General features: G+C 43.2%; 1 protein-coding gene across 2 annotated transcripts in view; it reads left to right on the forward strand.

Moving 5' to 3' along the window:
* Positions 1-387: 387 nt before the first annotated feature.
* The window catches only part of tmem244 (transmembrane protein 244), a 94,862-nt gene continuing 70,696 nt past the window's right edge, over positions 388-24,553 (forward strand). For both annotated transcript variants that reach the window (XM_043687480.2, XM_087976041.1), the window contains exons 1-2: positions 388-521; positions 764-849. In XM_043687480.2, coding sequence (XP_043543415.2) covers positions 489-521; positions 764-849 — 119 coding nt within the window. In that variant the 5' untranslated portion in view covers positions 388-488. The remainder of the gene's footprint in view (positions 522-763; positions 850-24,553) is intronic.

The following is a 24,553-nucleotide window of genomic DNA, read 5'->3' on the forward strand; positions in this document are numbered from 1 at the left end:
ACTTTATGTATGATGGAAACTTGGAACTGATTTCATGCCAAGGTAATATGTCTGACAGGGTAGTATCAATGTATCTCTGTTTATTTAAAACATATTTTCTCTTTCCATGTAGAGTATTGCTTGGAATTTGAGATACAAGCAACTACTTCACTTTAGGAGTCAGGTTAATGTTATTACAGGACTTCCTTAATTAAATATGATTTTTGGAAAAAAGTGCAGTAATATACTTTAGTGTGAATTGTGATGAGTCTTACTTTTGACAATAGATACAGTGCACTAATATAGGATTACGAATCACTCCCATGTGATTGCCTTATTGAATTTGACAGACAGTTCACACAGCTTTCCTTGATCACATAATCCTGTCACTCCAAAATGATTACCTTTAAAAATGCACTGAAAAAGAAAGGGAATTGGATGCTATTGACCTTGTCTACCACCTTTGAAGAGAGCTTTGTTTGAAGTAATATGTAGGCCTAAATGTTTACATGGCACTGAAATTCAAGGTCACAGATACAAAGGTATCAAATGCGTATCATTTTTCATTTGTATTGAATAATCTGGGTTTTACTATTAGGATAAAGATTGTGCCAAGGCTGTCTCAGCTTTACTGTTATTAGCCTGATAAGTGAAGCTACAACATTCAACTGGTTTGCTCTGCATTGCATGTCTTATATGTGAGTTAGAGTTTATATTAAAATTAATCAGATTTATAAATAGTTTTGTTGCATCTAACAGTTCTCATTTTGTGTTTTTTTGGCAGACAGTTCTCCTGCAATTACTGATATGTTTGATGACTTTCTATGCTGCATATTATATTATTGGCAGCATATTCTTTGGAGTTTTCAGGTGAGAATTCCTGATAGGAAATATAGGAAAACTTGGACATTAATGTTAAAACTCTGGTGACTTGATGAATTTGTTTGTTCTCTATTCTCCATTAATGATATCCCTGCTTCCTGATACTTCATCCAGCAGCCATTTTAGATATCTGAGTTTGACGTAGAGAATCAGAAAGGTTATTTTGCCACAAGAGTCATCCTGTGCTAACTTCCTTTCCCCTTCACTTAACATGCATTGAGACTAATCAGCAACCCCGGTAGAAAACAATTGCATTGATGTCTTTACCTTGGCTTGATTTCATCTCACTCATGTTACATACAAAGATAAACTCATATTGCTGCGGTAATACTTAACAAATGTATTTAAAATTCTCTGAAATCATTCCTATCAATGAATCTAAGAGAAGCATAATGCAATTACTTTCAGTAGGGGACAATGGAAAAAATACAGGATAATATCTGAAAATGGGTTCAGGGATCACAATGTGAGGTATATTTGCACCTGCTAACTTCATGCTGCCTGCTAATTACCAGCACGGTAGCTCAGTGGTTAGCACTGTTGCCTCATAGCACCAGGGTCCCAGGTTCGATTCTGGCCTTGGGCAACTGTCTGTGTGGAGTTTGCACATTCTCCCTGGGTTTCTTCTGGGTGCTCCGGTTTCCTACCACATTCTAAAGATGTGCAGGTCAGGTGAATTGGCCATGTTAAATTGCCTATGGTGTTAGGTGCATTACTCAGAGGGAAATAGGTCTTGGTGGGTTACTCTTCAGAGGGTCAGTGTGGACTGGTTGGGCCGAAGGGCCTGTTTCCACACTGTAGGGAATCTAATATAACATGCACTAAATGTTCTGTTGCATGACTGCACACTCCGGGAGGGGGCCCAAAATTCATATGAGGCTAGTAGCACCTAGAAAACCCACACTTCTTAAATAGAAGTGCACACTGGCTAAAGAAGTTAAAAATCACACAACACCAAGTTGTAGTCCAAAAAGTTTATTTGGAAGCATTAGCTTTTGGAGCGCTGCTCCTTCATCAGCTAGTGCTTCCAATTAAACCTGTAGGACTATAACCTGATGTTGTGTGATTTTTAACTTTGTACACCCCAGTCCAACACCGGCATCTCCAAATCCTGGCTAAAGAAGGTAATGCAAGGGAATGGTGAAGAGTGTCTAAGAGTGTACAGGCCTTAGTGCAGAAAAAGAACAGAAGGGATGAGATGCTTCACCTCATGGGACTAGGGGGTGCAACATGTTGCAAAGACGTAAGATCAGAGATCTATTGTGGTCAATGCCTGAGGACATGACTCAATGCTGCAAACTGGTGGGAAAGGATGGCATGGAACAATTGCAAGTCATCATCCCAATAGAGGAAATGCTGTTCACTATTACTGACGTGACCATGTCTGAGTCTGTGACCAGTGATATGGTTGAAAGCATGTAAGGTAATAGTGCACTCATAACAATTCCTCAATCTCTCATTCCTCTTCCCTCTCATCCCATAATCTCTTCTGATTTACAAGGGTCGGGCTCCTGTGAAGGAGAAACAGGAAAAGCAAATGGTGCATACTCCCCAGAGCCGAACTCATACTTTTGCCTTTTCAGATATTTCAGAATTGCTATGTGGCAAAGGAAGAAAATAATGAAAAAAAACTGTCATTCATTCACACCTTTTCATATATCGAGACAAATACTGATATTATGCATTTCAAGGGTAGTTTAGAAGAACCTACATGTGATGAGAAACTGTGCATTAGTAGCTTGCAATCAAGGGCAAGGGTAGCATACATGCTAACTCAATGAAAGATAAGATTTCAAATAATGTCTGTTGCAGAGTGCTGAGTTTTGATAAGGCAGAGTACAGAAGAAAAGACTGAGTATTCACACAAAATTGCTTGACGAATTGTCAGGGATACCAGAAAGTTTGTGGTCTTTGTAAGGAGCATTAAAGAGTTTGATAAAAATGGCACTCATGACTTTGTGCAGAGCTTGAAGTCTCTCCAATGCAGTGTGGAAGTGGTGACATTCATTACTCTGCATCTAATGGTTGATGTATGAGCTTTCATGACAGCACAAATGGAAGGTACCCAATATCTGAATGCTGCTGTGGAAACACTGCCTGAGGTGATGTAAGCTCAGTTTGTTACCTGCCATCATGACTATGAGCACCACTTGTTGAGGGTCTCACAGCAGTGTCACAATCTGTCAGTCACTCAACACTCTGCGAGGATTGCTCACCTAGGTCCTAGGGACTAGCAGAAGCACCATAGATCATGGTTACTAAGGGAGTAAGAGTCTACATGGTTGCCTTTAAATTGGCATGCCATAGCCAACAGTCAAATAAAATTAGAGCTCAGGAATACGTTAGATCAGCACTTGAAAAAAAATGCTTTTTGATATTATAATGCTTGCTGCTGGTTTGAATCTAGCTGCAATAGATGCAGTACCAGTGTCAATGTGATCTTCAAGAATATTCAGCTGATGCACATTGATTGTCAGTAGAACTCTGGCAGGTTTACATTTGGGTGCCCACCAACTGCTGGATGGTTACAGTTCAGGAACTGGAGGTGCAAGCTTCTCATTGACATTAATATGGAAGCTGCCAACATGCTGGCATTTCACATATAGAGCAACTATTACACTCCTTTCAAGGTTTCTAAAACGTACTTCAGGATAATCAGATTTTCATCATAGATTATTTTGCTGTTTATAAAGGTAATACTCAGGACTCACACACACCGTTTACTAGGCAAACTTGTTTGCATTGCTGTAGGTGCTTCATTTTCTCTTGAGCTTTTTCTTAAAAATTAATGCTAATAGTTTAACAGCACATCTCTACATTTGAAACTTAGCACAGCTTCCATTGTGTAAGATGCCAGGGAGGACTTATAGTGCAATAGATGTTGTGTTTGCTCTAGAGTGAAATTTTGTGATATGTTATTCACATTTTTACTATTTTCTGAGACTACAACAAAGGTAATTGTGATGGCAAAAGCAGTTTTGTTATTGTATCAATCAACCGTTGCATTATTGCACACTCTTCTGTATAACACCACAATAAACAATTCTATTGCATTTCACCATGGCAACAGCGTTCCTGGAAAGGAGAGAAAGGTGTCTAGACATATTGTGATGAGGAACAACAAAATGAGTAATCAGTTCAAATCTAAGGCTGCCTCATTGGCACTTCCTGTCGCAGGTTTATTATTTTAGTGGTTTCTACATCATTGGGTAAAACATCACCTGGATAATCCAATTGCACACGAAATGGGTGCACACATTTATTACCTGAATGCTGGGAAATGGATTCAATCTATGTTTCCCTCACTTTAGCAGTAACATAGCTTTAGTTAGAAGAGGCAATAAAGAAACTCTAAATGTCTTGTTTACGTCACTTCTCATAACGTTTAAGAGCAACTGTCTTCAAAATCCAGGAACAAACTCAATCTGTTGGTTCAGTTCAATGTGATACATGGCAATACAGAATAAAGAGCTACGAATTTGAAAACTGAGACCTTTGTCCTTGAACCAAAACAGTGCATGTAGTGCTGTGTGGCAGGAAATTCCAGGATTTTGATTGAACAGTAATGTGGATAGAATGATACACATTCTTGTTAGACTGGTGTATGTGACTTTGAGAGCAACTTGGATCTGACAGTTTCTCAATGTACCTGCTACCTTTCTTCTTTTAGGTGGTAGAGGTTGTGGTTTTGGAAGCTGTGAGCTTTGATGAAATCCTGATGATAATATGCACTGCAGGCTTGCTATGCCATGAGAGTAGGTAAAGATTGTTAATGTCAGGGGCATAGACAGAAATCATAGCCCAGAGTGTGCTCCAGCTCTTAGCCTGAGAACTGCAACTCCGACCCCAATTCGAGCACAGAGATATACCCCATTCTATCCTGAGCATTGTGGCCTCACCTTCGATCTGAGCATAGTGGGCCAGCCCCAGACCCAAATACAGACCCCAGTTATTGGGCCCTGATGCACCCATCCTCCCAACCTTGGTCCTGATTAATGCGGGTTTATTGTCACATGTACGACAATACTGAGGTACAAAAGTGCCTAATGTCACCACACACAGCACCCCACACAGGTACAAAGGTACTTAGGTGCAAAAAACTCAGGTACAAAGTAGTATAAAAACAAAGTTAAAAAGTTAAGCATTACAGACTTTCAGAGAATAAATAGAAAATCAAGAAATAAGGTAATAGTTGACATTAAAGTCCTTCTTAATATAAATTAGAAAAATGAAAGAATTAAGTTAAAAGTCCAATAGTCTTTGATGAGTGTTTACTGGGGCCCCAATGTCATCCACTACAGCTACCCATTCTCACCACCTCTGGAGATATGGGGGACCTCCCTCACGGTTCATACTTCCTGCGACAGGCCACAATGCCATTGCCGCTAAAGCTGCTGCCTCTGGTCTCCTCCTGCTACCTCCAGAACATGCCTGTGTAGGATTTGCTTGCAGTCTCTGATCGCCCAGGTATGCACTGGGTCCCATTCTCACCACCGGCCCGTGGACACCTGGCCAAGAGACTGCCATCAGCCGTCACAATACCGTCATGGGCTGCTGAAAGACTCCCACTCCAGGCCGGGAGACCACCGCAGCTGCCCTTAGAGTGCCACGGGACACCAAAAGACTCCCACGTCACGCTGGGAGGCTGCCACGTTGTGCTGGAAGGATACCTGCACTGAGGTCTGCACTGAGGCAGGGAGAGGAAAGAAGAAAAGAAACTCAAAGAGAAAAAAAGAGAAAAACACGAAGAAAGAAAGAGAAAGAGAGAAAGAGGAAGAGTACTCCTTTGTCCTGGATAGTATCCTGTTCCCTGAATATTTTGAGAGCTGCATGAATCCAGTCATTCCTTCACACTGCTAGAATTTGAAGATCAGGATTTAAACTTCTTTTCCACAGAAAATCCATGTCTGACCTAGCCTTTGCATGGCTGGTCCAGTTGGGTTTCCACTCGATGGTGAATTCAGGTTTGTTGCTGTTCATTGTATAGAATGTCATGAACTATCTTATTATTTGAGGAATTGTAAAGTGGTGGTAAACATCAGCGTCATCAGCAAATAGCCCAAGGTCTGACATTAAGATGGGCAAAAAGATTATTGACAGAGCAATGCTGTTCGGATGAGTTTAAACTAATTCAGCAGGGGGGTGGGAACCAAATTGTCGTTCGAGTATACAGGAGGTTGAGAGTTGTGAGGTCCGAAATAAGGTTTCAAGGTCGCAAGAGGGCACCAGCAGACAAGAAATTATTTTGAAGTGTGTCTACTTCAACGCCAGGAACATCCGGAATAAGGTGGATGGACTTGTAGCATGGGTTGGTACCTGGGATTTCGATGTTGTGGCCATTTCAGAGACATGGACAGAGTTGGGACAGGAATGGTTGTTGCAGGTTCCAGGATTTAGATGTTTCAGTATGAACAGAGAAAATGGTAAAAGTGGGAGGAGGGGTGTGTGGCACTGTTAGTCAAGGACAGTATTATGGTTGCAGAAAGGATGTTTGAGGACTCATCTACTGAAGTAATATGGGCTGAGGTTAGAAACAGGAAAGGAGAGGTTACCCTGATGGGAGTTTTCTATAGGCCTCCAAATAGTTCCAGAGATGTAGAGGATAGCATAGCAAAGGTGATCCTCGGTAGGAGCAAGAGTGACAGGGTAGTTGTTATGTGGGACTTTAACTCTCCAAATGTTGACTGGGAATACTACAGTTCAGTACTTTAGATGAGTCAGTTTTTGTCCAATGTGTGGAGGACACAGTATATAAACAGGCCAACAAGAGGTGAGGCCACATTAGATTTGGTACTAGGAAATGAACCCGGCCAAGTGTTACATTTGGAGGTAGGTAAGCACTTTGATAGTGACCATAATTCAGTTATGTTTACTTTAGCGATGGAAAGGGATAGGTATATACCGCAGGGCAACAGTTACAGCTGGGGGAAAGGCAATTACGATGTGATTAGGCAAGATTTCGGATGCAGAGGATGGGGAAGGAAACTGTCGGGGATGGACACAATTGAAATGTGGAGCTTATTCAAAGAACAGCTACTGAGACTCCTTGATAAGTATGTGCCTGTCAGCCAGGGGGGAAGTTGTCAAGTGAGAGACATGGTTTACTGAGGAAGTTGAATCTCTTGTCAAGAGGAAGAAGAAGGTTTATATTAGGATGTACAAAGTTAAAAATCACACAACACCAGATGATAGTCCAAAAGGTTTATTTGGAAGCACTAGCTTTCTGAGCACCGCTCCTTCATCAGGTGGTTGTGGAGATAAGATCATAAGACGCAGAATTTATAGCAAACGTTTACAGCTTGATGTAACTGAAATTGTATGTTGAAAAAGACCTGGATTGTTTGTTAAGTCTCTCATCTTTTAGAATGACCATGTTGGTTTCAGTTCTTTCATATGTGAATCACAGAACATTTTAAAATTTACACTCTCAAGTGAACTTTAACTATTGGTGTCATGTCGGTCCAGGTAATGCATTTAAGGGGTGAGGTGCCCTGAGTGAGACTGTGCGACAATGTTCAGACTGACTCTTATCTAAAGCATGTATTTACAGAATCTTACATGTATGCAGTTTTTGAGCAAAATAAAACATAATACTACACGTACAAATTCACACCACAAACCTATATATGTGTGTGTGTGTGTGTGTGTGTGTGGCGGGGGGGAGTGGGTGGGGAGCGGTGGTTATGAGTGTCTGTGAGAGAGTGTGTATGTGTGTGAGTGTAAAGGGGTATAAATCTGTGAGGGGGTGCGTGTGTGGGTGTGAGTGTATGTGTGAGCATATGAGAGAGGGTCTGAGTGAGTGTATCGGTCTGTAGGAGCGTGTATCTGGAGAAGTGTTTGTGCACAGGTACCCCTAGGGATGGCTTCAGCTAGGATCTTGGGTTCATGTCACACTACAGATAACACCACTACACACACACACACATGTTTGTGGAGTGAATTTGTACTTGCAGAATTACATTTTATTTTGCTCAAAAAGTGCATGAATCCATGAAAGATTCTGTAAATACAATTTTTTAGATAAGAATCAGTCTGAACATTATAGCACAGACAGTCTCACACAGGGCACCTCACACCTTTAATGCGTTATCTGGGCCGACATGACACCAATTGTTAAAGTTCATTTGCGAGTGCAACTTCAGAAACGTTCTAGGATTTAGATATGAAAGAACTGTTCATTCTAAAAGATGAGAGACTTAACAAACAATCCAGGTCTTTTTTAATATATAATTTCAGTTACATCACACAGTTACATCAAACTTTTCTGTGTCTTATGATCTTATACTCCACAACCACCTGATGAAGGAGTAGCGCTCTGAAAGCTAGTGCTTCCAAATAAACCTATTGGGTGATAACCTGGTGTTGTGTGATTTTTAACATTGTACACCCCAATCCAACACCAGCATCTCAAAATTATGTTAGATTGAGGTGTGAAGGCGCTGTCAGAGTGCTTGAGAGTTATACATTAGCCAGGAAAGACTGAAAGGAAGAGTTAAGAAGAGCCAGGAGGGGACATAAGAAGATTTTGGTGGGTAGGATCAAGGAAAACCCTAATGCTTTTTGTAGGTATATCAGGAATAAAATAATGACTAGACTAAGATTAGGCGTTCTTCCTCCAGGCGTCGGTGGCTCAGGAGTGGCAGTGGGGGAAGGCTCTTTGGGGCCTTGGACGGTGGTGAGGGGGAGGTGTGGGCGCAGGTTTTGCATCTCTGATGGTAGGGTCCATTTGTAGGTGGCGGAAATGGTGGAGGATGATGTTGTGGGTGGCAAAAATGGCAGAGGATGATGTTGTAAGTGGAAGAACAAGTAGACCCCACCACCAGAGATATATTTTTCTCCCTATTCCTTTCAGCTTTCGGTAAAGATCATTCCCTCTGCGATTCTTGTCAGGTCCACACCCCCACCACCTACCCACCCCTCCCAGCACCTTCCTCTGCCAACGAAGGATTTGCAAAACCTGCACCCACACCTCCCCACTCAACACCATCCAAGACCCAAAGGAGCCTTCCATATCCATCAGAGTTTTACCTACACTTCCACACATGCCATTTACTGTATCCGTTGCTCCTGATGCGGTCTCCTCTACATTGGAGAGACAAGACAAGACGCCTACTGCAGACCGCTTCAGAGAACATCTCCGGGACACCCGCACCAACCAACCCCACCGCCCCATGGCTGAACACTTCAATTCCCCCCCCCACTCTGCCAAGGACATGCAGATACTGTGCCTCCTCTATCGCCACTCCCTAACCACCCGACGACTGGAGAAAGAACGCCTCATCTTCTGCCTCGGGACCCTCCAACTCCCTGGCATCAATGTGGAATTCAGCAGTTTCCTCATTTCTCCTCCCCCCCCCCACCTTGTCCCAGTTTCAACCCTTCCAACTCGGCACCGCCCTCATGATTTGTCCTGCCTGTCCATCTTCCTTCCCACTTATCTGCTCCACCCTCCTCTCCAACCTATCACCATTATCCCCACCTCTATCTACCCAGCGCAGCCTCAGCTACCTTTCCCCCAGCCCCATCCCACTCTCATTTATCTCACCACCCCCTCAGCTCACAGCCTTATTCCTGATGAAGGGCTTTTGCCCGAAACGTCGATTCTCCTGCTCCTTGAATGCTGACCTGCTGTGCTTTTCCAGCAACACACTCTCAACTCTGATCTCCAGTCCTCACTTTCTCCTAAGGTTGGTAGTGGGAAGTTGTGCGTGGAGTCAGAGGAAATAGGGGAAATTTTCTTCTTCAGTGTTCACACTAGAAAAACACAATGTTATCAAGGAGAAATCCGAGATACAGGCTACCAGACTAGATAGGATTGATATTCACAAGGAGGAAGTGTTAGCAATTGTAGAAGGTGTAAAAACAGATAAGTCCCCTGGACCGGATGGGACTTTTCCTAGGATTCTCTGGGAAGCTAGGGAGAAGATTGCCAAGCCTTTGGCTTTGAAAATTTATGTCAGTCATTGTCTACAGGAATAGTGCCAGAAGACTGGAGGTAGCAAATGTTGTTCGCTTGTTCAAGAAGGGGAGTAGAGATAACCCTGGTAATTATAGACCAGTAAGCCTTACTTCGGTTGTGGGTAAAGTGTTGGAAAGTGTTATAAGAGATAGGATTTATAATCATCTAGAGAGGAATAAGTTGATTAGGGATAGCCAACATAGTTTTGTGAAGGGTGGGTCATGTCTCACAAACCTTACTGAGTTCTTTAAGAAGATGTCCAAACAGGTGAATGAGGGTAAAGCGGTTGATGTGGTGTATATAGATTTCAGTAAGGTTTGATAAGGTTATTGCACAAAATACGGATGCATGGGATTGAGGATGATTTAGTGGTTTGGATCAGAAATTGGCTAGCTGAAAGAAGACAGAGGCTGGTGGTTGGTGGGAAATGTTCATTCTGGAGTTCAGTTACTAGTATCTGTTTTGGGGTCACTGCTGTTTGTCAATTTTATAAATGACCTGGATGAGGGCATAGAAGGATGGATTGGTAAATTTTTGGATGGACACTAAGGTCGGCAGAGTTGTGTATAGTGCAGAAGGATATTGTAGGTTGCAGATGGACATAGATACGCTGCAGAACTGGGCTGAAAGGTGGCAAAATGAGTTTAATGTAGAAAAGTGTGAGGTGATTCTCTTTGGAAGGAACAACAGGAATAAAGAGTACTGGGTTAATGGTAAGATTGTTGGTAGTGTAGCTAAGCAGAGAAATCTCTGCATCCATGTGCATAGATCTCTGAAATTTGCCACCCAGTTGATAGGTTTGTTAAGTAGGCATGTGGTGTGTTAGCTTTTATTAGAAGTGAGATTGATGCTCGGAGCCGTGAGGTCATGCTGCATTTGTACAAAACTCTGGTGTGGCCGCACTTGGAGTATTGCGTACAGTCTGGTCACTGCATTCGAGGAAGGATGTGCAAGCTTTGGAAAAGGCTCAGAGGAGATTTACTAGGATGTTGCCTGGTATGGAGGGAAGGTCTTACGAGGAAAGGCTGAGGGACATGAGGCTGGTTTCGTTAGAGAGGAGAAGGTTGAGAGGTGACTTAATTGAGACATAGTTTAGATTAGAGTGGTGCTGGAAAAGCACAGCACGTCAGGCAGCATCCAAAGAGCAGGAAAATTGACATTTCAGGCAAAAGCCCTTCCTCAGGAATAGAGGCAGGGAGCCTCCAGGTTGGAGAGATAAATGGGGGAGGTTGGGGGGGGGGGGGAACGCTGGGGAGCAGGTAGCATAGAGTACCGTAGGTGAATGGGGATGGGGACAGAGGTGATAGGCCAGAGAGGAGGGTGAGTGAAGGTAGCAAGGAGTACAATAGGTGAATGGGGGTGGGGACAGAGGTGATAGGTAGAGAGGAGGGTGGGGGAAGGTAGCAAGGAGTACAATAGGTGAATGGGGGTGGGGATGAAGGTGATAGGTCAGAGGGGAGGGTGGAGCAGATAGGTGGGAAGGGAGATTGGCAGGTAGGACAGGTCATGAGGACAGTGATGAGCTGGAAGGTTAGAACTGGGGTAAGGTGGGGGGAGGGGGAATGAGGAAACTGGTGAAGTCTACATTGATGCCCTGGGGTTGAAGTGTTCCAAGGCGGAAGATGAGGCGTTTTTCTTCCAGGCGTCGGGTGGTGAGGGAGCGGTGGTGGAGGAGGCCCAGGACCTGCATGTCCTCGGCAGGGTGGGAGGGGGAGTTGAAATGTTGGACGACGGGGCGGTGGGGTTGATTGGTGCAGGCGTCCCGGAGATGTTCCCTGAAGCGCTCTGCAGTTGAATGAGCTCTCCAGGAATGTCTAGAGGTTGAGTAGATTTGCCTCCACAAATTGCAATCATTACCCTTTAAGTTAGATATGAATCCAGTCAGTAGACAATTTTACCACTGATATTGATTTTACTGGGGCTCTGTAATGCCACATTTGGGACACAACATTTCTGAAATTCAGCTCTTGGGTTTAGATCCAATGCCCTAATAAGGTCCAAATCCACCTGCTACCATCTGAATCCAAAAAAACATTGTGAGCAGGTTATTACTGACAAAATGTGTGGATGTGGCTGAGATATATCTGAGATATATCTGATCTATTAGTTGTGACATCAGACATACTACTTCTGCTACTTAGTATACACTTAGCCCTGGATTGTAACTTTGCCAGGTTAACATTTACTTTCAGACATGTTTGATGCAACTCTGGCAAAGTCTACCATTATCCTCTTTGAACTAAGGCTGGTAATTTGGCTTGTTGCTGATGGCAGAGTGAAGGATATGCTAGGTAATGAGTGTGTGAATGTAGCCATTGACAGTTCTGTTACAGCTGACAACCCATAGCTTCTTGGATACTGAGTTTTCAGTTAAAAATCACACAACACCAGGTTATAGTCCAACAGTTTAATTGGAAGCACAAGCTTTCAGAGAGCTGCTCCTTCATCAGGCATAGAATTTATAGCAAAAGTTTACAATGTGATGTAACTGAAATTATACATTGAAAAATACCTTGACTGTTTGTTAAGTCTCTCATCTGTTAGACTGACCATGTTAGTTTCACTTCTTTCATATGTAAATCACAAAACTTTTTTTAAAAGTTACATTTTCAGGTTAACGTTAACAATTTAATTCAGATAAATGCGAGGTACTGCATTTTGGGAAAGCAAATCTTAGCAGGACTTATACACTTAATGGTATGGTTCTAGAGAGTGTTGCTGAGCAAAGAGACCTTGGAGTGCAGGTTCATAGCTCCTTGAAAGTGGAGTAGCAGGTAGATAGGATAGTGAAGAAGGCGTCTGGTATGCTTTCTTTTATTGGTCAGAGTATTGAGTACAGGAGTTGGGAGGTCATGTTGCAGCTGTACAGGACATTGGTTAGGCCACTGTTGGAATATTGCATGCAGTTCTGGTCTCCTTCCTATCAGAAGGATGTTGTGAAACTTGAAAGGGTTCAGAAAAGATTTACAAGGATGTTGCCAGGGTTGGAGGTTTTGAGCCATAGGGAGTGGCTGAACAGGCTGGGGCTGTTTTCCCTGGAGCATCGGAGGCTGTAAGGGGTGACCTTATAGAGGTTTACAAAATTATGAGGGGCATGGATAGGATAAATAGACAAAGTCTTTTCCCTGGGGTGGGTGAGTCCAGAACTAGAGGGCATAGGTTTAGGGTGAGAGGGGAAAGATATAAAAGAGATCTAAGGGACAACTTTTTCAAACAGAGGGTGGTACGTGTATGGAATGAGCTGCCAGAGGAAGTGGTGGAGGCTAGTACAATTGCAACATTTAAAAGGTATTTGAATGAGTATATGAATAGGAAGGATTTGGAGAGATATGGGCCAGGTGCTGGCAGGTGGGACTAGATTGGGTTGAGATATCTGGTCAGCATGGACGGGTTGGACTGAAGGATCTGTTTCCATGTTGTACAGACTCTGACTCTATGATTCTAATTGGTGTCAGCCCAGATAATGTGTTGAAGGTGTTAGCCTCCTGTATGCTGTTGTCTGTGCCATTGTGTTGAACTGATTCTAATCTAAAAAATGAGTTAACAGAGTCTTACATTGATTCATGCAGTTTTTAAGCAAAGTACAAAGTAACTCTGCAAGTACAAATTCGCACCACAATCATATATATGTATATGTGTATGTGTGTGTCAATTTAGGAGTGTGTGTGTGTGTGTGTAAGAGTGTCTGTGTGTGTGTGTGTATAGTGCAATGGTGGTCACCTGTAGTTTGACATGAACCCAAGGTCCCGGATGAGGCCCTCCTTATGGGTACTGAACGCTGCTGCCTGTCCCGAAGTCCGCCTTGGAGGATGGTCAACCGAAGGTCCGAGGTCGAATGTCCTGGACCGCTGAAGGGTTCTCCAACTGGGAGGGAACACTACTGTCTGTTGATTGTTGTGTGGTGCCCATTCGTCCATAGCCTCTGTTCGGTTTCACCAATGTACCATGCCTTGGGGCATCCTTGCCTGCAGCGTATGAGATAGACAACGTTGGTTGAGTCCATGAGTACCTGCCATGTACATGGTGGGAGGTGTCCTCATGCGTAATGGTGATAATCCATGTCCACACTCTGACACGTCTTGCAGGGTTGTATGGAGTTGTCCTAAAAGCCGGGCGGTTTGCTACGAACAATGATCTGTTTGAGATTTTTTGTTTAAAAGTGAGCAGTGGAGGTGTGGGGAAGGTCTTGGCGAGGTGCTCATCCTCATTAATAATGGGCTGCAGGCCATGAAGAACATGACGCAGTTTTCAGTTGCTATACATCTTCATAGTCTGCTGCACTTGGCATAGGGGTAGTGCTCCACAACAATATCTTCAATGTAAAAACTGGACTTTGTGTCATGAGGAGTGTCTGCCGTCATTCTAATGAATTCTAACATGGACAAACGAACCTGCGACAGCCAGAGCGGGAACGACAAAATCTCATAGAGCTCAAGTTTCCCTTGAGCTTTTTCTCTCTCACCACATGAGGTAAATGCAGTCTGTCCACTTTGTTCATCAAAACCCTAACAAGCTCAGTCAGTGATGGCATTGTCAATCCACTCTCACTGACAAAACTTTGAAGTCCTGCCATCTGAATACGCTCTATGCTACCCTCAGTGCGTTATCCTAGTAACATTCTGGAACTTTGTAGCTTGACCTGCCGAATCAGTGTCCAGCCACCAACGAGCAAGTGATTGTAACTAAGTCAGTGATCAGTTGTACAGTGCTTTTATTTTACAAACAGAATTGTTAGAGCCAAAAATAAAAAGAGTCAAAATGTTTAATTAGACTTAATACATGGTGTAGGATTTGTCATCCATTATCCTGAGCCTGTTTCCATTGAGGTAAGCAGACTTTGCGATGTCTTATCATTGATATGATTGTAGCCAGAAACCCAGTACATGGGTACTGACTTGGTACAAACCAGGGAGCCTCCAGGACTAATACAACCTACTTCTAACCCACACTTCTTGAAGGTAGCCTGTCCATGTTAAGGGGAAGATGCATGCAGGTTACAGCAGCTGTTGCAATCGTCCCAGGAAAGCTTTGGGAGAGGGTAAAGAAATGACTGTGGAGCAACAGAATAGAGAAAGGACCCTGAGTTCTCCAATAGAAATGACCTCAAATGATGTAAATGGAAAGGAAGAGGCAGGAACCCGGAGGCATTCAACATAAATGGAGCAGGAGCCATTGGCCAAGAAAGCCAATTTGCAAAAACTGGTCATGAGGAATTTGCAACAGTGTCAGTTCAGTGACTTCAAATGGAACACTTTCTACCCACTGCATCTCTTAACCTCTCACATCATTCAATACATCACAACATTTTACTCACCCATCAACCTTCAGGACGCATCCTTCACAGTCAGATTCTCCATCTCATTCTCAATAGCATGGATTTCACCACCAAAAGTCTAGCCCTGCAAGACAACCCACCCACCATCTCTGAAGGTAGAGCACAGAGTCCCAGAGGAAGCATTGAAAAGGCAACCTGCTGCACCCCCTCCACCAGCTCAGATACTGACTCCTCAGTGGGAGTATTAGCTAGATTAGAGTCAGGAGTACCTCATGGGGAGCACTTCACTGCCCCATCTCTGCATCTGGTCAGGAAGAAATGCTGGCACACAGACGAATCAGTGAACATAGGCATTGCCCTCCTGTATGCAGTCCAAGTTCTTGCTCCAAGCACTCTTGTAACATCAGGAATCAATCCACAAATGGCTGTGATGCACAAGCAATTTATTGTGACCCACAAAGATTGTCTTGAGTTTCCAAGGTAACAATCACTTTCCACGGTCCATAGCCAACCATAGCACAGGAATTGTTCCTTCACCCCTTAGACTGTAAAACCTCTCAACACTGAGGATGGCTAGCCTCTGTATCTTCAATGTTGTAGTTGTGACTCGACAGACATTTAATCACACAATTGATAGGGAAGAGTGAGTTTTTATTCATTCACAGGATGTGGGCATCTCTGGCTATGCTAGCATTTATTGACCATCCCTATTGGTCCAGAGCGCAGTTAAGAGTCAACCCCATTGCCTTGGGCATGGAGGCACATGTAGGCCAGACCAGGTATGGATGGCAGATATCCTTCCCTAAAGGACATTAAAGAACCAGATAGGCTTTTCTGATAATCGTCAATGGTTTCATGGTCATCTTCAGACCTCTCTGTCAATGTCAGCAAAACTATAAAACCGATCACTAACATCAGAAAGAAAGGTGGAGAACATGCCTGCGTCTACATCAATGGAACTGAAGTTAAGAGGGTGGAGAGCATCAAGTTCCTAAGAGTGATGACAACCTATAAACTGTCCTGGACTTCCCACATATATGTGATGATCAAGAAGGCACAACAATACCTCTTCTTCCTTAGGTAGATCAGGAAATTTGGCATGTCCATTAGGACCCCTACCAACCTTTACAGATGTACCATAGAAAGCATACTATCCGGGTGCATAACGGTCTGGTATAGCAACTGCTCTGCCATGTACCATAGGAAACTATAGAAGGTGTTGTGCACAGCCCAGACCATCACAGAAGCCAACCTTCCATCCACGGACTTTATTTACATGAGTCTTTGCCACTGAAAGGCTGCCAACATCATTAAAGACTCATCCCATCCCAGTAATGCTCTCCTATAACCTATTCTATCAGGCTGAAGATACAGAAGATTGAACACATGCACCAGCAGGTTCAGGTACAGTTTCTTCCTGCTGTTATCAGACTGCTGAGTGGACTCTCTAACTTCAAATAATGCTAATCTTGTTAACGTTGACCTTGCCTAGTGCACCTCCTGTGCAGTGTAACCTGCATGCCTAACTCTGCCCGAGCTTTTATTTTTACCCTATGATCTGTATGTCCTTGCTTACTATCATCTGCCTGTACTGATCATAAATAAAGCTTTTCACTGCACTTAGGTACATGTGACAATAAGTCAAATCAACATCAACAATAATTCTTGGTACTATTTATTTAATTCAAATTCCACCATCTGCCATGGAGGGATTTGAAACCATGTCCCCAGACTATTACCTGAGCTTCTGGATTAGTAGTTTAGTAATAATGCTGTCAAGTGAGAAAGTGGTTACAGTGACATGCTACCTATGTGCCCTTACAAGATCTTCATACTTCTTACCCTCCCACTGCATCCCTTTACAATCTGAAGTTCCACTGCTGGAGTGAAGAGAGCCTGCCTGCAGTGGAGACAGTTGGCCTTTGGTTGGCAAACCCCAAGGATATTTGTGTCTGCAGGTCCCAGATATGCTGAGTGTGTCCTGCCCAGAGGAAAGCTGAGGGTGGGTGGACGGGGAGAGATGGATGATCTGGCCACCTCTGGAAGGTCCTGAGAGGAGACCTCCCAGTCTCCTTCTGAGGAAGGGACGCCTGGAGGGAGCCCAAAGATCCTTCGAAACCCATTGCCTTGGTGATGAGCCCCAATGGCTACAGTGATGGAATGCAGGGAGCCCAGACTGCTGGACCTTTGGAAATGGTTGTCCATGGCAGCCAGACATTCACATCCCTGAGGCTGCAAGATCCCAACCGCATTGCTGCAGTCCCGAGATCATGTTTCCCAGTGCCCCAGACAAACTGCTTGCTGCGTCTGTGTGTACATGTCAATGGAATTTTCGGTGCCGTGGGCTCGGGCTGAGCCGATGCCGCCGACTGTCTTCCAGCAATTGGACCCACAAGCCTGGCCATGGCCCACTCCCAGACTGTGGGGGAATGAGCCATTCCCAAGTCTCTGACTGATAGAGGTTGCTTTAGATTTAGATTTAGATTAGATTAGATTTAGATTAGATTACAGTGTGGAAACAGGCCCTTCGGCCCAACAAGTCCACACCGACCCGCCGAAGCGAAACCCACCCATACCCCTACATTTACCCCTTACTTAACACTACAGGCAATTTAGTATGGCCAATTCACCTGACCCTGCACATCTTTGGATGGTGGGAGGAAACCGGATCACCCGGAGGAAACCCACGCAGACACGGGGAGAACGTGCAAACTCCACACAGTCAGTCGCCTGAGGCGGGAATTGAACCCGGGTCTCTGACGCTGTGAGGCAGCAGTGCTAACCACTGTGCCACTGTGCCCACCGTGCAGTTGCTGTTGACTTACTGTGCAGTAATCCCTTCTTGAAGGGTGCTGCCCCTGACCTGACTAAGAAATCCTCCCCTCAGACTTTGGGAAGTAGGCTTTTGCTTGAAGCAAAAGCAATACGTTTCATAGGATACAGCCAGAACACAGTTCAGGTGTGAGATTGACTTAACACTGTGTCATACAACATGTTTACCCCCTTGACTGGTGACAAGCAGAGCAAGTTGTCTGGCTTTGTGTTGATGCCATAGGCAAAATAGAAACACTGTGATCCCTTCAGGCTTGGCTGAGGGATCAAAGTTACAAAAGGCAATGCAGGAATACTGTGAGCACTGAGCACTGCACAAAGTGAGTGAGTTGTAAGAGAGTAAGCTATCAGTCCTGATATGTAGCCCAGACCAATCCACGGTGCCTATTAGTGCATACAAAGTGTCCTTGCAGCATTGAAGTGCAAACCCATCCTGTAAGTGGATTAGAGAGTGTCATGGGCATACAGTGAGACTGCTGTATGTTGGAAGCCAAGATCCCTGGATGTGACAGGGGGGTGCAGTTGGCACCAAATGTCCAAAATGGAGGTCCACAGGAGCAAATATCTACCTAGAATCATAGAATCACAGAGTAGGAAAGAGGATTTTTGGTCCATCAAGTTTGTATCACCAGAAGTATGCTACTACTTACACTAGTCCCATTATCCTGCACTAGGTCCATAGGCTTGAATGTTATAACACTTCCAAGTGCTTATCAAGTACTTTTTAAAGGTTGTGTGGTTTTGCACCACAATTACCTTCCCAGACAATGTATTCCAAACTCCCATCATCCTCTGGGTGAAAGGATATTTCCTCAAATCCTTTCTAAACCACTTGCTTTTCACTTTAAAGTTATTCTCCCTTATTTTTCACCCTTCAACTAAGGGAAACAGCTGCTTTCTATTCACACTTTCCATGTCCCTCACAATTTTATCTGCCACTATCAGGATCTCCCAAGCTTATCCAGCCTCTCTGTATTCATAGCTGAAATGCTCCATCCCAGATAGCATCCTGGTCAATCTTCTTTAGATCTCCTCCAGTATAATCACATCCTTACCATCATGTGGTAACCAGAACTGTACATGATACTCCAGCTCTGGCCGAACCAAAGTTCAGTGTAACTCCAACATGACCTCTCGCTCTTACAATCTATGCCACAGCTGATAAAGGCATGCATCCCATATGTCTTTTTAATTAACATGTTAACATGCCCTGTCACCTTCAAGGATCTGTAGAGAAGCACCCCAAGATTTCTTTGTTCCTCCAAGTTTCCTTGTGTCTTGCTATTCATTGAGTACTCCCTGGTTTTGTTCCTTCTCCCAAGGTACATCACCTCACATTTAACAGAGTCAAATTCCAGCTGCTACTGATCTTCCTGTATATCTTCCTGTAACTTGACACTTTCCTTATTGTCAACCACCAAGGAAATCTTTGAGTCACCAGGTAATTGTTCTGACTTTCATGACTAGTTTCTCTGTGGTGGGTGGGAGATTAAGTAAATGATGAAATGCTAATCCATGATAATACTTGCAAGCAGGTATCTTGCTGCTTTCTAGTGACCATTCAACACTTGCTTGGAAAATGGGACTTCCTGTTTTTGATGAAGGCTCCTTACTGAACATCTCACCTGATTTTCCCCAAATTTCTTGCAATGGCCCATATTGTTCAGAAGCTGGAAAGATTCTACCCTAAGCCTCTGATGTAGCAGAAATTTTATTTGTCTTCACATTTGCAGCTACCATCTCAGAAAGTATTATTATGTATTTTTTAAAGACTTGCTTAGAATCTGCACATGGTAAGTCACTAGGCAGGAGTGGGATGGAGCAAGTAAAAAGCGGTTGATCGGCGCTGGTCCCAACCCATTGGAGGACGTTTACAGATGTTTTCTGCTACTGTTGAATCACATGAGGATGTTAGTGGGAAGTGTACAGGAAAAAGCTGATGAAGATGAACACTGTGATGTTTAGTGCATTGACAGGATTGCTTCACATCATTCTGTCATTGGTAAGTAGTATAGAGAAGTCAAGCATCAAAGTGGCGCAGACATCAGGTAAAGCTGAGAGTTCACCTTGCCAACTTGGAAGTGGTAACCAACTCCCTGAGAGCACTTGGACCCATCAGTGATGTGGCATCTTGCAGCTAACATCTCCAATTCCATTGCAGCTCTGGCAGGAGCCACCAATGTCTCAGTGGAAACTCACACTGGGACAATGAGATCCATGTTTATTGTTGTGCAAGCCTTTCTTGCCACCAAACAGACTCTGCCAATTATGATAGCTGTGGATACCAGTGTTCCAAAATGCTTGTAGGGTACAAGGATTTCTGAGGCACCCCCAGAGCCATGTAAGTAGTTGTTTGGTGTATGGACTTGTTGTCCCCCTTCCTCAGGATGCCAGTAGTCATTGCCAGTCTACCAGTGCCCCTGATGCCTCTTAACCAGGCAGCTCTCTCTGCTGATGCGGTGATGACGTTGTACAATCTGAAGCCTAGTCATCAAGTCTCAGAACCACTTTAGATTGGCCTAGAATCATAGAGCCACCGACCGATAGAGCATGGAAACAGACCCTTCGGTCCACTCATCCATGCCAACCAGATATTTAAAATTAGTCAATCCCATTTGCCAGCATTTGGCCCATATCCCTCTAAACCCTTCCAATTCATATATCCAGATATATCCAGATGCCTTTTAAATGTTGTGATTGTACCAGCCTCTACCACTTCTGGCAACTCATTCCATACACACATCACTCCCTGCATGAAAACGTTATTCCTTGGAATCCCTTTTATATCTTTCCCCTCTCACCCTAAACCTATGCCCTCTAGTTTTGGATTCCCCCACCCCAGGGAAAAGACTTTGTCTATTTACCTTATCCATGACCCTCATGATTTTACAAACCTCTGTAAGGTCACTCTCCGACGCTCCAGGGAAAACAACCCCAGCCTATTCAGCCTCTCCCCATAGGTCAAACGTTCTTGGCAAGATCCTTGTAAATCTTTTCTGAACCCTTACAAGTTTCACAACATTCTTCCAATATTCCAAAAGTTGCCTAACCAATGTCCTGTGCAGCCGCAACATGACCTCCCAACTCCTGTACTCAATACTCTAGCCAATAAAGGAAAGCATACCAAGTGCCTTCTTCACTATCCTATCTTCCTGCAACTCTACTTTCAAGGAACTATCTGCACTTCAAAGTGTCTCTGTTCAGCAACACTTCCCAGGACCTTACCATTAAGTGTATAAGTCCTGCTCTGATTTGCTTTTCCAAAATGCAGCACCTCGCATTTATCAAAATTAAACTCCATCTGCCCCTCTTCAACAGATTGGCCCATCTGATCAAGATCCCCTTGTACTCTGAGGTTACCTTCTTTGCACTCCACCACATCCAATTTTGGTGTCATCTGCAAACTTACTAACTATACCTCCTATGTTCACATCCAATCATTTATATAAATGATGAAAAGCAGTGGACCCAGCACCAATCCTTGTGGCACTCCACTGGTCACAGGCCTCCAGTTTAAAAAAAATAGCAGTCTGACCAGGGATGACTACATCATGACTATTCTAAGATGCATGGACAGGATCTCCTCGGCATATTTGCTACCAAATGCATAAGCTAGGAATGATGGTCCTTGAGGTTGCAGTACAACTTCCTGTTGCTATGTGAAACGCATAACATGGTGACAACTGATGGCTCCCTGCACACGTGGGAAGTTTGCTCATCCTGCAATGTTACTTGCCCACACCTCCTGCTTCTCTCTACTGAGAAGGAAACCAGTAATGTTTCCTCTTCTGGGTCATCCAGCACCATTGATGCAAAGATGCGAAACTGAAAATGTCACCTGCTTTAAAAGGCATAGAAATTGAAAGCTGTGGTTATCCCCACAGCTACTGATAGCCTCATCTTCAACCTGCTGTGTGGCTGCAGATCTGGTTATAGGAAGTGACTTAGTGCCTCTTGATGAAACACAAATTAGGTGCAAGTGAAGATGCTTTGTGGGTTAAACATTCTTGAGGGCCTCTGTCCTGTTCCCTCTGTATACAGCCTCCCCCAACCCTGCTGCCTCTGTTATATTTCTGTCATTATGCTGCAAGCCAAAATTTGGAAACCATAGTTCTCAATACAGCAAGCAGTCTTTCTCATTACTTTCAGAAACTTGTCAGAGTCCAGCACTACTTCCTTGTAAATCCAAAAGCTTCTTTTAACTCTTCCAAGAATGCAGTGCTTCCACTCACTCTTTTGAAGCAAAAGAAATGAAACATCACCTGACATTTGTATAGTGATCTCTTAAAGAGAGCTAGTGGGGTACCCTCATTCATTTCATCACATGTTCAATTAGGAGTGATGAAACTCAGATATGATCAGGACCTGCGAGGTCCAAAATGGCAGACCGTGCCTCAAATCATGCTCAAAATTATGGTTTGCCTCTCTGCCCACTGTGATACACATGGTACAATCAGTCTAGTGCTCTTACAGTTACAGTGCACTGTATGGATCAGACCCCCAGTGGGTGGAAGTGTTCCATTGATATATTTCGAGTTTGGGGTCTTATGACACAAGCATCAACGATGTTGTGAAGACAATTTTTCTTGACTAGGGTTTTATTTTCCTTGTCAAATATTTTTCTAATCTCAAAAATGAAATAATCATTAAGACGGAGAGCTTATTGGACCCAACAACTTCATACAAAGTGGTTTCTGATAACTATGAAGTACCTTGATAAATCTCATTGAATCCAAAAGGCCTGAATGGTAATAAACCTATGCTTGTTTAAAGAGAGAAGTAAGTGGTTATGATTATCCTCACTGGAGTGTAGAAGAGTGAGGGAAGATCTCATTGAGATCGATTAAATTCTAACAGGACCAGACAGGGTAAATACAAGAAAGATGTTTCTGATGACCAGGGAGTCCAGAACCGATGGTCAGAGTCTAACAATATGGGGTAGGCAATTTAGGACTACCAGAAATTTCTTCACCCAGAGATTAGTAAACCTGTGGAATTGTCTGCCAAGTAAAGTGCTTGAGGTCAAAATATTGAATATTTTCAAGAAGGGAATAGAAATAGCTCTTAGGTCTAAAAGGGTCCATGGGCATGTGACAGATGTGGGATAGGGTGCTGAGTTGGATGGATTAGTGATGATCATATTGATTGTTGCTGCAAACTCAAAGGGCTGAATGGCCCATTCCTGTTCTTATTTTCTATGTTTCCATGTGTGGAATAGTGTGCCTAGTTTCAGCTACATGCTTTGAGAAAGGAAAGACAGAGCTCTCCAGTTAGAATTTCAACATATCTGTCATCAGAAAATTCTGAAATTATATCTGCCTAAATTATAATTGTCTTCTTGTTTCGATTCACTTAACACTTACCAAAATTCTAGCCCTGAAGGAGGAATATGATACCTGTCATAAGCCTCTATACTAGACATAATTATCCACACAAGTGGACCTGCAGACAGTCTGAGGCACAGAGGCAGTGAAGCCTTTCTGATTGTAGAAATTATAATAATAATAGCATTATTATTTTAGGTAACAATGGAAAAAACAGAGAAGAGGGAAATCAGCTGTAACATTTGCTGTATCTAGCGGTACTTACTCGTGACACTCATTGGGAACAAACAGCAGTACATTCTACACTCAATTTCCACATAGTATTGTTTCTCTTTGGTCATTTTTGTTAAGTGTTCTTACACACAACTGAACGTCTTTTCCCTCCAACATCAAATCACCTATCGTCATATAGTATCTTTATTGTATCAAGTTGTTGTTGTAAAAATACCACTCTCCATTCAAAGTAATTATTGTAATAGGTGCAATGAACAATGTAAATCGATAAGTCCTAAACTAGAATGAGTTACAGATCACGTATTGTTCCTATTAGTGCTAATTGGAATATCTGCCTGTGTAAGACAGACCTCAACCTTTTTTGAGCACATACTCCTTACGTAGAATAAAGCTAAAGGTTTCGCAAGTTTGCTGTGTATACTCCAGACATTTATTTTTCATATTTATCTGTAAGATCCTTTGTTAATGAGGATGATTGCATGAGCAGCAATTTGACAGTGTCTCAAATTTATTAAAATAATGGAGCATATAACTCATGAAGGTTACTATGTTTGTCATCAAGGACTTATTTTCCAATCCATAATATTGATGAGGAGCCCTTTATTCTGGGAGTGCATATTATATGTATTCCCCACAGTTTTCTATCCATCAATTTTCCTCTTATTACTCCATGTGGGCAAGCCTCCCTGATGGGAGGGTAATTTCTTATAATAGACCCTTAGGCATTTATTACTAAGAGTCAAACTGTTAAAAGTGACACCTGGCAGGTAATTTAAACTGGATACACAACGTCTGACATTTAAACCAACTGTTTATTATAAGCCTAACCTGTTTTCTGAATATCAAAGATTCTAAATAAAAACATCATCAAACAAGAGGCATTATTTACTAATGATTTAGTGCCAGTTACTGTAATTTGCAGAACGCTTGACAGCAAATTCTTATATTACCCTTCCGAATTCACCCACAACCTCAGAAGCTTGAACAGCACAGATTAATGTAGAAATATTGAAGTTGCAGTCTTTCACTTATGACAGCATCACAGGCTGTGTTGTGGAGACCGTCCCT

Source organism: Chiloscyllium plagiosum, unplaced genomic scaffold, assembly GCF_037043375.1.
Source record: "Chiloscyllium plagiosum isolate Xiang-an unplaced genomic scaffold, Cpla_swu_hap1 HiC_scaffold_3, whole genome shotgun sequence".
Lineage (NCBI taxonomy): Eukaryota > Metazoa > Chordata > Chondrichthyes > Orectolobiformes > Hemiscylliidae > Chiloscyllium > Chiloscyllium plagiosum.